The sequence below is a fragment of the Henckelia pumila genome, unplaced genomic scaffold (genome assembly GCF_033568475.1).
Source record: "Henckelia pumila isolate YLH828 unplaced genomic scaffold, ASM3356847v2 CTG_525:::fragment_3, whole genome shotgun sequence".
NCBI classification, from domain to species: domain Eukaryota; kingdom Viridiplantae; phylum Streptophyta; class Magnoliopsida; order Lamiales; family Gesneriaceae; genus Henckelia; species Henckelia pumila.
This window is the reverse complement of record NW_027331857.1, coordinates 2,484,937-2,498,118: the sequence shown is the minus strand read 5'-3', so window position 1 is coordinate 2,498,118 and position 13,182 is coordinate 2,484,937. Positions and strand designations below refer to the sequence as shown.

Genomic DNA, 13,182 nt, shown 5'->3' with positions numbered 1-13,182 from the left:
ATACATACATGTATTTGAATTATATATTAAATTATTTTTTACATATTTTTAAATTATTATTATTAAAATTTGAAACATTAGCAGTTTTTTACCAAAATTTCGTTTGGTTCGAGCAATACTGTGACGCCCGGGGCTGAGGAGGCGAGAAGTGATCGCCAGTGCCAAGAGATTGCACGAAAAATAAGCGGCTCCTGGTAGGCTTCTAGGCGGAGGAAGACATGAATGAACCGATCCTGCCGGAATGAGAGGGATTCTGAGACTGTGTAGGTATAGGACTCATTGTTGAGGAGAGTTTAAAATATTTCTTATGTACTGCTCATATCAAAAAGGTGCATCTTTTTTTCGGGAGTTCATCACATAATAACTCTAAAGTTAAGCTTGCTTGACTTGGGGCAATTATAAGATGGGTGACCCTCTGGAAAGTTTCTTAGGGTGCGTGTGAGTGAGAACATAAGCACGCTGAAAAGACCCGTCTTGATACCGCCCACAATAGATGAATTGGATTACTAATTTGCTAACCCATCTAAATGACGGTACGGGTAGTGTGTTGCAGTTAACCTTCTCTGTCGAGTGTCGACACGTTAGAATGGTTCTAATTTTATCATTTATCATAAAATTTTAAAGTTCTAGTTTTTCTACATTAATATTTATTATAATTTAAAAACCTTTTTGATATGACGACGAGACCGAGGCGCCGACCTATTATCTTCTTTCTCGCTTTTGGTGAACTTCGCTTTATACAATACATGCTTATTTTGCTATGCGCATAAAGTCAACCACTAACAGCAGAAGAAAATATAGGAAGACGTGTTCCTCTATCCACATGTTTTTAGACTAACTTTTCACACACAAAAAATAATGACTGTGTTAGTCCAAAAATTTACCCAAAACGCATCGAAAAATAACGATTGTGAATTCACATGTCAAAAAAAATAAAATAAAGGAAGACGGTGTAAAATACTCCACACTTTTCAACATCCAACTTGATATTATTTGAATCTATATTTCGGGGTTGACGTGTACCACATCAAGACTATTTACTCTCAGTTTTCATTACTCAAACAAAAATTACAATGATTGGATTAAATTTTTGAAAATTATATACGTGAATTTTCACAATCACCCCCAAAAATTAGCAATTTTGAGATTAAATTATATTAAAATAAACTCATGTTCATAATATAACACGATATTAAAAATCTGTTCCGAAATTATATAGGTAAATTAACTTTGATCACCGTCATTCCTTGAACCAACTTTGACATAAAACTAAACTAGTCTATAATCACATGACATTACAAATCCGTCTTATCGTTAAGGTTGAACTGTTCGCTCAGATTTTATAAATTTCACGCTTCAATCGTTCATATCGGAGTGTGCCATGTTCCTCAATGTTCATTTCTACATTGTGTGTGAAAAATATATGTTACATATTCCTCATTGTTAATTTCTAAGCCTGAAAAAGATACTTAATTTAAATATCCCTCTTGCTCGTAGCATAAGAAAGATATGATAATATTCCACGCCACCTTAAAATGGAGGGAATCCGTCCACAATCTTAACGATTTTATACACCTAAAAAGTCTATTTTTAAGTAATGGCTCTGTAGTATAATGGTTATGTATAGGATACTAACATAATTGTTTAGACTTTTATTTACATATTATATATCTTTTAAACTAAATGGAATCCGAACAATGACAATCAACTAGATCATATATAACAAAAACTCAACTGTATTTAGCTATTAATTAATAATCTAAAGAAAAAGAAGTTCAAAAATTCCACAAACGTGATGTACCAAACACGCCACCGGAATTTTCTCCGCCGCCGCTTTCCAAACACCTCTCCCGATCCCCGAACTGCCCCAAAGAAGAAGAAGAAGAACCCAACTCCATCCTCTCCCCGAAGAGCATATCTTGCACCGCCGGCGGTTTCAACTCCATCTCGGCCGCCGAATCCTGCGCCGCCGCAACAGCAGACTGCCCGCGAGCGTGCTTAGAGGCGGCGAGCTGAATCTGGGATCTGGACAACTCGTCCTCCGCGGCCGTAATACTCGGTGGCGGATCGTCGGGAAAGTTGAGAACGACGGAAGGTCCGCGCAAGCAAACCATGGCGGCGTCGTAAGCTCGTGCAGCCTCTTCGGGAGTCTCGTAAGAACCCAACCAGATTCGATCGCGGCTCTTGGGCTGGCGAACCTCGGCAACCCACTTGCCCCATTTCCTCATCCTCACACCCTTGTAGTGGCCGCCGCGCCGCTCTCTCCTGGATTGGTCAGGTCTGCCCATGAAACATTAATGTTTATGTAAATAAATAAAAAAAATCTCAAAGCAAACTTGTTATAGGTAGTCTTTTTGGTGTTTGAAAATAACGCAAGAAGAGCGCGCGTGGGCGTGGGGAATGTACGACACGCGTGGGTTTGTTGAGAGTCCCATTTTTAAAATTGGTTTCATTGACAGGTGTGGCGGTGCTAAAGTTAGGCCTAAAGCATGCAGAGTCGAGACACGTGGGTCGGCTAGGTTTTATGTTTATTTATTTTTATTTTTATTTTTTTTGAAGCACAGGTTTTATGTTTATCTGCTCAACTTTGTGCGTTTTTTAAAAACTGTTTTCCACCTTTTGTTTTTTTTTTATAAAAAAAATAATAATAATTAATTATCAGCGTAACATTTTTAAATTAATTTGATTTATATGAATTAATTTGACCATATTTTTATATGAATTGATTATATTTATACTATTAATAAAGGGAGAGACCCTTTTAATAACTGTTTTTGTGAAACTTTTTTTTGTTTAAAAAATACCCTTAGCACTCCACTTTCAAATTTTTTAACCGATCATCACTTTGCTTATAAGTTTTATGCAGTTACCTATTTCATTTTCTTAAATTGATTGAGAAACTTGATTTTTATCTTCTCAAGAAAAAAATTTCATTCTCCATTTTTTTCACGAGCAACGATTTTTTATACACACACATCGTGTGTGCCATTATCGCTAGTTTAAACGAAGATTATCCCATCATTTTAAAAAGTACTGATCAAGTCAATTTGAAATGTTCCAACAGATATGCTTTAAAAAAAAATTTAACATATAAAAAATGATCCAGTTTAGACCCCCCTAAAAAAAAATTTGTGTCATTTTTTGTCACCCTTATTAGTATTATTTTAATATATGAGATCAATCTGCAGTCGTTATATATCCTTGGGTACCCATTTGCAAATAACGCTAGTCAATATACGGTACCGACAAGTCATGTATGATGAACTAGTTGAAAGATCTCGATAGATGGATTTGAATTCCTGACAATTTTTTAGAAGTTTACCTATTCCACTAATTCTTATATTTTCTCGAGACGGGCTTAAATGATAATATGAGACCGTAGGAAAGATCACATGAGAGATGAAAATGGGTGCAGGAGTAACCCGATCATGTCCGTTTCTTCATCGAGAGGACAATAAATAGATATATTAATATATGTTTGACAAACGAGCTATTTCTCGTTCACAAATAGACAGTGATGAGGTTCGATGGGCCAATATTTATATAGGCGTGGTTTTGGACCAGGTGTACATATATGGTCTAGATGTATCTCTTCATGTTGATGGTCAAAACAATGAAGAACAATATCATTGAATCTTGAATCCAAATGCATCCATTGGATTAATATTTTTATTAATTTAATCTCAATTATGATATGATCATCAACAATCAAAGGAAACAAATTACTCTTTGTATCATATAATTTACATGTTAATCATATTCAATAATATTAATGCTATGTTTTCATTGAGTTTGTTCAAATAAAAAAACTCATATTATAATCATTTTTTATTACCATTATCAAAAATAAATGAAACAAGTTATTTAATATTAATTATTTCATCGTCTCATTTCATATCCGTCAAATTATCAAGTTAATGTTTTCTCCTCTCGATGCTGTATTGTTTCCAATTGATGGAGACATGGAGTTACGACAAAAAAATTTACTTGGACCTACACTATTATAAGGTTCAATCTAAATATTTTTTGGGGTCCAAGTTTATTTAAATATAATTTAGATTGTTTTAATGAGGCTAAGAAATCTACAAACATTCACAAAAGTGCAAAACTTTCCGAATATTTATAAATAGCTCGAGTCAGGACTTCATTTTTAAGATAAATATCCATTTTTTTTTACAATAACGTTCTGCTCTCGATTATTATTGTTTAAGTAATCACTAACTTGAGTGTTTGAGTGTCTTCGTCAAGAACCCTTCCGACACATCTGACTTTGTTTTAATTTATGGCATATGAACAAACAGGGGCGGATCTACATTTATATATCAATTTTTATTAAATGTGTATATATATTTTACTTATCTATCCATCCTTACATTAGGTATTTAGCCTAGACTAAATGACATGGGCTTTACTTCGACGCTTAGGAGACCATGGTTCGAATCCTCTTGTGCAAATTTAGATATTTTAATTTCTATTTGTTTTGGGTTAAAGGTGCAAACGAGCCGAGCTACTCGCGAGTAGCTCGTGAGTAGCTCGGTCAAAGCTCGAGCTCGAGCTTTAAATATTTGTGTTCGAGTAGCTTGCGAGCATCCATCGAGCTTGAGCTCGAGTTTTAAATATCTGTGTTCGAGTAGCTCGCGAGCTACTTGATAATACATAAATATATATAATATAATATATAATATTATATTTATTAATATATCTTTTATTCATATATATATATAATTTTCGAGCTCGAGTACTCGAATTATATACGAGCTCGAGCACGAAATTTACTACTCGATCGAGCTCGAGCTCGAGTAGTTAAATATGAGTCGAGCTCGAGCTCGAGCTCGAGTAGTGTGCTACTCGGCTCGGCTCGACTCGACTCGATTACACCCTTATTTTGGGCTCAATGATTTATTTACACATCTTCATTTTTTTCATGTATTGACGTTAGTCGTTGATATTTCTTATAAAACTACAAGTTTTTTTAATTAAAATTTTATTTTAACTCACTTTTTTAGTACTGAAAAAATTCTAAAAAATTAGTTTAAAAAATATACTTCTCAAATTTAAATTACATTTTAAAAATAAAATATAAAATGACTCAAAAAATTAGGATTTTTATTAAGTTCAAATTTGATTTCGCTAATAATGACAAATCTGTGTGGACCTCGAACAAAAATTCTCAATTATTTATCTTTATATATATCTCACACTCAAAAAATTTTTTTTAGAAAAATAGTGCATATACCACAAATGAAAAGAGCGAAAATAATAGTCATAACTGAAAATTGATAGCTCCGACAACGCCAAACATCGTTGTCAGTTAATAACTTAATATATGGTCACTCAAACCTTATATCTTGGATCCGTCCCTGGAAACAAACAACTTATCGAAGACCGTAATTAATATCGTATCAGTGATCGTTCACATTCCGAATCATGCGGAAGCAATCTCTCGGGTTTCCAACATTGTTTTTGCATTGCTACATCACAAATGAGTTTTTTCCCCACATATTCTGTATTTAATGCTTACTCTTTTTGTTCCCAAATTTATTTTTTGATACTGTGACAAATTATACGACTTTGGAAATTTAGAAAACAAATTAATATGTAAACATTTAGGCCACTTAAGGGATGAGGTGTGAGGCGGTTGCCTCACCTCTGGTATGGGTCAGCACGAGGCAATTATATATATTATAATATCATGTGAGTTGATATATATAATAAGAGCTTGTTGATCTACTAAATGATAGCTTGTGATATACCACTTTAAATATTTTAGACCAACATTTTGTACGTTGATTTATAGTCCAACAGATTAATTATATTAATATGCTGATTACTGACAACATGCTCCTTAATTACGACGAGAACTAAATAATATGCCAATTGTAACAGATTAATTATATTAATATGCTGATTACTGACAACATGCTCCTTAATTACGACGAGAACTAAATAATATGCCAATTGTGTACATGCAAAGGTCATATATCAGATTTCAAGAAACTGGAATAATGAGCATAAAAATAAATCATATCCATATTTCAAACCTTATTATTATCTTTATTCCATCATAAAGAATATTGTAAAATATAAAATTACATCCTCGCATTCTATATTTTAAACATGTAAATGTAAATTGTCGATAGAATAAAGTTGATGGATACATAATAAATTGTTCATCAATCAACTCTATAAAAAAACTCGACAAAAAAGTTTTTTAAAACCTAAAATGTCGAGGAAAAAAAAGTCATCGTCTTACATGGAAATAAGTAAAATTATTGGAGTCTAAAAATTCCAAAGAGAAAATGTCGAGGAAAAAAAAAGTCATCGTCTTACATGGAAATAAGTAAAATTATTGGAGTCTAAAAATTCCAAAGAGAAAATGTCGAGGAAAAAAAAAGTCATCGTCTTACATGGAAATAAGTAAAATTATTGGAGTCTAAAAATTCCAAAGAGAAGAAGATATAATTCCTTCGTTAGTGTTAGTGTCAGTGTCCAGCCAAGAGTAATCCACGTGGGGAATTAAAAAATCGTCAAATTCCGAAAATAACCCGCACTCGGGAACGTTATTTTCGCTGCCGACGACTAAAATCCGGTCGAGAAATGCAATATCCAGGGGCATTTCCGAGAAATCATTATCCAGCTGCGCCACCCCATCCGACACCGACGTGGACGGCGATCCCACGTTCTGGGGGAACAAATCCGAAGACGACAGAGAATCCGAATTATCTGTCGTCTTTGAGACGGGTTGACCCGTATGACCCGACTGCGCGAAACGGGCGGCGGCGTCCTGTATCGCCCCCGGCGACAGGGACTGGCCACCGGGTATCTCCGGTGGATTGTCGGGGAAATTGAACTTGGCCTTTCTTCCCCGGAGGCAGAAAAGAGCGGCGTCGAAGGCACGCGCCGCCTTCTCGGCCGTGTCGTGGGAACCCAACCAAATCCTCTCCCGGCTGTTGGGCAGGCGGATCTCCGACACATATTTGCCCCATTTACGCCTCCTCACTCCCTTGTACTTGCAGGCACTCTCCGATGGCTGTTCGTTTTGGGCAACAGATTTCACCATATATCACAGATGGATTCCTTTAAGTATCTGGAAAAAACAGAGAGCTTTTTCTGGATTGACACCGTATGAATGTATTGTATGGTGGGGGAAATGGCGGCCGCTTATATATATGAATGGGGGAGTGTGAGTCAAAATACCGACGGCGCGTTGATGGAAACCCTGTCGGAAAACGTGGGGAAATTCAAATGATAATGGATGATTGCGCAATTGTTTTTATTTGGCTTTACGCGGTCCATAATTGGGGATAAGAACACGTGAGGGAATTCCCTATTCCTCGTGTATTAATTGGAGATGCATCCACGAAGGACATGGATATTCATTTTGTTTGTTTTTATTTGATAATTCATACATACATGATGATTCTCTTTTCATAGGGAAAAATATATAAACTTATGATATATAAGTTGAACTAATTATGAGTTGAGAATCTCATATTTTTTTTACGAGAAATCTCACGTAAAATGGATCGACCCAATCTATATTGTGTCTTAGATTAGAGATCCAAGGCAATATCACACAGCTTTTGTGTTTTGAGTTTGCTCCTTCAACAATTTTTTTGTCATTTGTAATTACACGCATATTACATGCATACTACTCTATACATGAATTTCACTCATTCAAGTTTGTGTATGGTATTTTATTCATATTAAAAAAGTATTTGGAAAGATATATTTTATAAAACAATTTCCCATTTCATCTTTAGTTAACTATTATTTTAATAGGATTAAATAATTATAAAAGTAATCGATGACATTCATTTAATAGAAAATTAATAATAGATTTGGAAAGAAAAAATTAAATATGAAAATTAGGTTACATAATGGGTACGGACAAAAAATAAATGTAGCTTAAATAAGTTATACGAATGAGTAGTGGTTAGTACTAATATACAAAAACTTCTAAGACCCTCTATAAAATAGTTTCCCTATATATCAGATCCGACCAATGAAAATGTATTACTTTAATATTGTTTCTTGTAGAAATATAGAGATTGTATATTGTTGGGATTGATTTGAATATGGTAGTAAACAGAAACAGAATTGGTTAAAAAAATTTGCCCCACTCTTGGTACTGACAGAAATATGGCAAACTTATCACAAGATACAACAACAACAAACTTGTGATAGTAGCACAATAAATCATAAGTTCAATAACCAAAAATGATATAAACTCTCTTTTCTAATAAATAGAAGAATATGAATGTAGATGATTATGAATGAATGAATAATAAATTTTAATATGTTATTTAAATTTGTTTTCATGTAAGGCCACGTCGTTTTCACCACGTGGTATGACTTTTTGATCAAAAAACTGATTATGACCAACCAAAAAGTCAAAAACCATAAAAAAAAAACTCAAAAAAGAAAGCAAATTTTGGTGAAAAGTTGTTTCAGGCGTACATAGCAAAATTACAGGTGCAGGGGCACAATATATCGTGCCATTGCACTACTCGAGACACTTAGAAAAACTCCAAGCCAGAAGCACCGATGCAGGGGCGCAATACACCACTCTTGCTTGCCTGGGCGCTCATGATCAGTGCAGGGGCGCAATTTTCAGCGCCCCTGCACTTCAGTTTCTTTTTCTTTTTTGAGCTTCTTATATCTTTTTCTTTTTTCGAGCTTTTCATTGCTTAATCGCTTAATTTCAATTCATTAAACACAATCCAAATTTTTCACATTTTTCACTTCAAATATAGATCGAATTGACCAACTTCAATCACATACCTACTCTTGGTGCGTGTTCATAATTAATTGATTATAAAGAGTCCCGAGCTAACACTTGTTGTGCATGTTAGCGTATAAAAACATAATTACGAGTGGGATGGGATGTTTACGTTGCTAAATATTGTTAACCCGAATATATTTTGAGTAGTGGAGACAAATTATAACGGTGGGACAAAATTAGTCTATTCTAGTTTAACATATATGGCATGTCTATATGGAAACATGGGATGTGGACACATCGTCTTTTTCCCACCCCACACATTATGATGTGTTGTCACCGTAGTGTACGCGTTATATACCCATGATTCCCGCTCATCACACCTATTATTATTGACAAATTCGGACCTGAATCATCTACTGTGTAAAGAGAAATAATACAGAATACTGTGCAATATATAGACTTTTGTAATTAATCTAACATGATTAAATAATTAAGTATTTAATTAATTACACACATGAAATATTGAAATCGTGTATATTTTAATGCACGGTATCTTGTGTTGTTTCTCTTTCCAGTGAATCTTTTTCCTATTCAAACTCAAATATAATATGTGCTCGTATGCATGACGAAGGTAGTGTCGACTTTTAAAAGTAAGGTGTAAAGATTTTGCTTAACAAATTTGTGGGAAAAAAAATCATAAATACTTATTTTAAAAATCGCAAATACTATCCAAGTATAAATATAATGTGCAATTCATTATATTTATAGACAGGCCATTACGTTTTGAATATTTTATTTCTACTAAGTTCTAATCATTGAGGGTGATACACAGTCGTTTGCGGTTTTGAACCGTTTTAAAATTACATAAATATATAATATAATAATAAATAAATAAAAGTTGGCTTGGTTTTGATCAAAGTTGAGATGAATATTTTGTAATGATTATACGTGTTAATAGAACTTGATTTTTTGGGAATACTGATTTTATTTCTTTCTCCATTTTATTTGTTTTTCTTCAAGATAGGTTTAATATTATATTTAGAGTGAAAAATAATAATTTCACATAATATTTTAATGGATATATCGAGTAAGAGACATGGTCTAACAGAACATCTATGTGAGAGTAAGACGATCTCATCAAAATTTGCATGTATTTTTAATGTTATTATTAAACAAATAATTGATGAGTTTCTTTCGAAAGTTAAGGTAACTCGTTTGGATAACTTATTGGGGATCATGTGGACCAAACGGACAATTGAAGACAATTACATTGATGTCATATAGTTTTTAATTTATTATACTATTGGCGTATTCTAGAGCATCTTTATAGAAGAATGCAGGGTCCCCTACTCCCCTCCAACTTGAGCATTTCATCAATCAACGTGTTAATTATGACTATAATTTTAATTTGTTCATATCCAAATTGATGACTTTTTTAATTATTATTTTGTCAAAAAAAAATTTGTTCATATCCGAATTGATGAGTTTGTATGAATAAATAATATTATTATGTTTGTTAAAAAATATGAAAGATACTATTGTAATTTTACATTCATTGATTTGATATGTCAGTACTTACACTTGACTCAAATATTAGTAGAATTTATGACATTATGATACGATGAAAATAGTTTTTTTAGCAAAGATTATTGTGAGAACGAAGTAATTAATGTTTCACTCATCGTGACAAATTCTTGTTGTCAAACAAATATAACCAAATTTGTGGATGATTCGTGGTACGTTATTACTCTTTTTTTTTTAGGAGAGTCCAATAGGTCATTGGTAAATCCAAAAGGTCAACACGTAATAATGATGGAATGATTGAGCACAATTTGATGTAAGCAGTGAGCTAATCATTATTCCATCGACGGCTCCACCATTAAAAGACTCATGACCACACATACACGCGCACCGTCATCTGCCGCCAACCATGGAGGTGGCACACCGCCGGCACAACCATCCCACATTAATTTGCACCATGTTGTCGTCGGTATTTGCTCCATGTTATTGTCTTACATCGACGGTCATATATACGTAGTGGTTTTTCAAAATGTGAGCCGTACGATGAAGTGGATCGATCGAGAGGATGTGAGGTAAGATTTTTCTATATTAATACTTAATATTTTTGGAGAAACACTTCACTACTAAAAACTTTTGCAAACACTATTTTATACTTACAAGTAAAATCGAACGTTGTCGATGTTGTTACTTCTTTGTATAGCGTCCTTATTTCTTTCACATCATTCATCAAATGTAATTTAAATTGAGAGGGCCTTCAGTAACTGTGTATCATTGTTTCTACTAATCAGTTGTATCAATTTCTATGCAAATATATAAAATCACTCATGATAGGTAAACATATAGTTGTTCAAAGTTGTGTGATTGGAAATTTGATGAATTGTTGAAGGATGATTTCATTATTTCGAAATCCTTGAGGTGAATTATAGTGTGATTTGAGGTGAATGAGTAATCCGTTTTATTAATATTGGCCATGATAAATTGTTAATCAATGGAGGATTTATCTCGTTTGAAATTTTTTTTTTAAAGCAAATTTTATAACTAATCAAAATAGAGAAGATACACAAGACATAACAGACGACTGGTTAAGAATCTGTCTAGTACAACCAGATATAAAACCAGCCGATCTTGCTAACATATGAGTCGTCTAGTTCGCTGATCTACGAACAAAAACAAATGAACAAGAGAGTAGTTCCGACGCAAGGAGTCGACAATCTTCCAGTATGAGTCCCAAACAAAAAACATCCAATGCTTCGAATTGAAAAGCATTTACCACTAAGAGCGCATCCGATTCGACAATAACATTAGAAAATTTGAGTTCCTTTAGCCAGTTGAGGGCCTCATGAACTCCCATTGCTTCAGCCGTTGTTGGGTTAAAGTCACCAGTGATGCATCCACAAATAGCATTGATAACAACTCCAGAGTGGTTGCGAACGATGCACCCATATCCCATGCGTGGAGGATCCTTGAAGATGACTGCATCAACATTGCATTTGAGAAAGTTGATGGGTGGATTTGTCCAAGATGTTGTGATCTGCAGAACAGACTCAGAAGGAGAAGCAACATTCCTCATATTGACATGTTGCCATTGATTGAGAAGATCCATTGCTGATTGAAAGATAAGAGTTGCATGTTTAGTGTTCCCATTCCAGACCACATCATTTCTAGCATTTCAAATATTCCATAATATCAAAGTTGCACCCTCAATATCAGAACGAGAGTGATTTTTTGTTAAGTACTTGATGATATCGATTTTTTCCTCCTGGTAGAGTGGATCTTCAAATCTTCAGTAAATCGGGTAGGGTCGGGCATGACGAATTTCTGCACAGACAGAAGCCAAGTTAGGGGACGCCGAAGGTGTTTTCGGCGTGACCCCTCTGATGCCTAAGTCAGTACTCAAAAGTGAAAGAGCTTGACAAAAAGTAAGAACAAGAGAATATGCGTGCGTGAGTGAGTGAACAAGAAGTGAATCAAAAAGATGAATGAATAAACCATGAACCATACCTGTATTTATAGGGGCTTGGAGGGATAAATTACCTTGTCAAGGTAAAACATGTGTTATGATAGGACTTTAATTGATGAGTCTAAAATCATATCAAATCTTGGATTTGTCAGATATTGCCTTTATCTGTTGCAGATCTTCATATATCCGAGAATAATGAAAGGTTCTAGATATTTGGCCCGACCTGGGCCCAGGTCGGGCTTCTACCACATCGGTTAGGGCTCAAGCCCATGAATTTATGATCAAAACATGATCTCATTCCCTAACTGGATTATTTCAGGCTGGACTTCTCATAAAATAAGACTAAATGGGCCTCCACATATTTTGTCAAAAATATTGATTATTGGGCTCGGGTCGAGTTACATCCGTATATTTTTTAGGGACATCAGTACTCATTCAATTTATCATTATTTTGTGTATAAATTACTTTCTTCCAATTTTATTAAAATTTTTATCTTTTTTTTTTTTGGTCCCGTCCAAGTGAATATTGTACAATAACCAAAGATTTTTACAAGACTGTTAAACACTAATTACCTTTCGAGTAGCTCACAAACATATTCTAATATCTCGAGTCAAACTCAATGTTAATGATGTATCTGACCGACCGGTATTCGATATTGTTTAATCAATGAATGATATATGTTTGTCTTTGGATCGATTGATGTGAGTAATGACCAATAGATAATGTAATTGATCCATATTTATAAGTATAACATTTTGGGACGATCATATTTGGTTTATGAAAATTAATGATAGAAGAAAACTTATGATATTTTATGAGTTGTCTTGTTTTAGATATCGTTTAATCTTTGACGAATTGAGATTGAATGTATGGAAATTCTCAATGATATTGTTTATAATCGATTAAATTTCTATACGAGGACTATTTATTATGTTGTGAATTTAGACACCTCGTTTAAGAAAAGGGAAGTGGTTA

The 13,182-nt window shown here is 34.0% G+C and overlaps 3 protein-coding genes across 3 annotated transcripts; all 3 read right to left on the bottom strand.

Moving 5' to 3' along the window:
- Window positions 1-1,554: 1,554 nt before the first annotated feature.
- LOC140873332 (uncharacterized) lies at window positions 1,555-2,459 on the bottom strand. The gene has a single exon (XM_073276429.1). The coding sequence runs from the start codon at window positions 2,286-2,288 to the stop codon at window positions 1,776-1,778; it is 513 nt and encodes a 170-aa protein (XP_073132530.1). The 5' UTR covers window positions 2,289-2,459; the 3' UTR covers window positions 1,555-1,775.
- A 3,801-nt stretch (window positions 2,460-6,260) lies between these two features.
- LOC140873278 (ethylene-responsive transcription factor ERF017-like) lies at window positions 6,261-7,129 on the bottom strand. The gene has a single exon (XM_073276364.1). It carries the CDS (start codon window positions 7,058-7,060, stop codon window positions 6,434-6,436), a length of 627 nt encoding a protein of 208 aa, XP_073132465.1. The 5' UTR covers window positions 7,061-7,129; the 3' UTR covers window positions 6,261-6,433.
- Window positions 7,130-11,390: 4,261 nt separating this feature from the next.
- LOC140873100 (uncharacterized) lies at window positions 11,391-11,849 on the bottom strand. Its single transcript, XM_073276081.1, has one exon. It carries the CDS (start codon window positions 11,847-11,849, stop codon window positions 11,391-11,393), a length of 459 nt encoding a protein of 152 aa, XP_073132182.1.
- Between the last annotated feature and the right edge of the window lie 1,333 nt (window positions 11,850-13,182).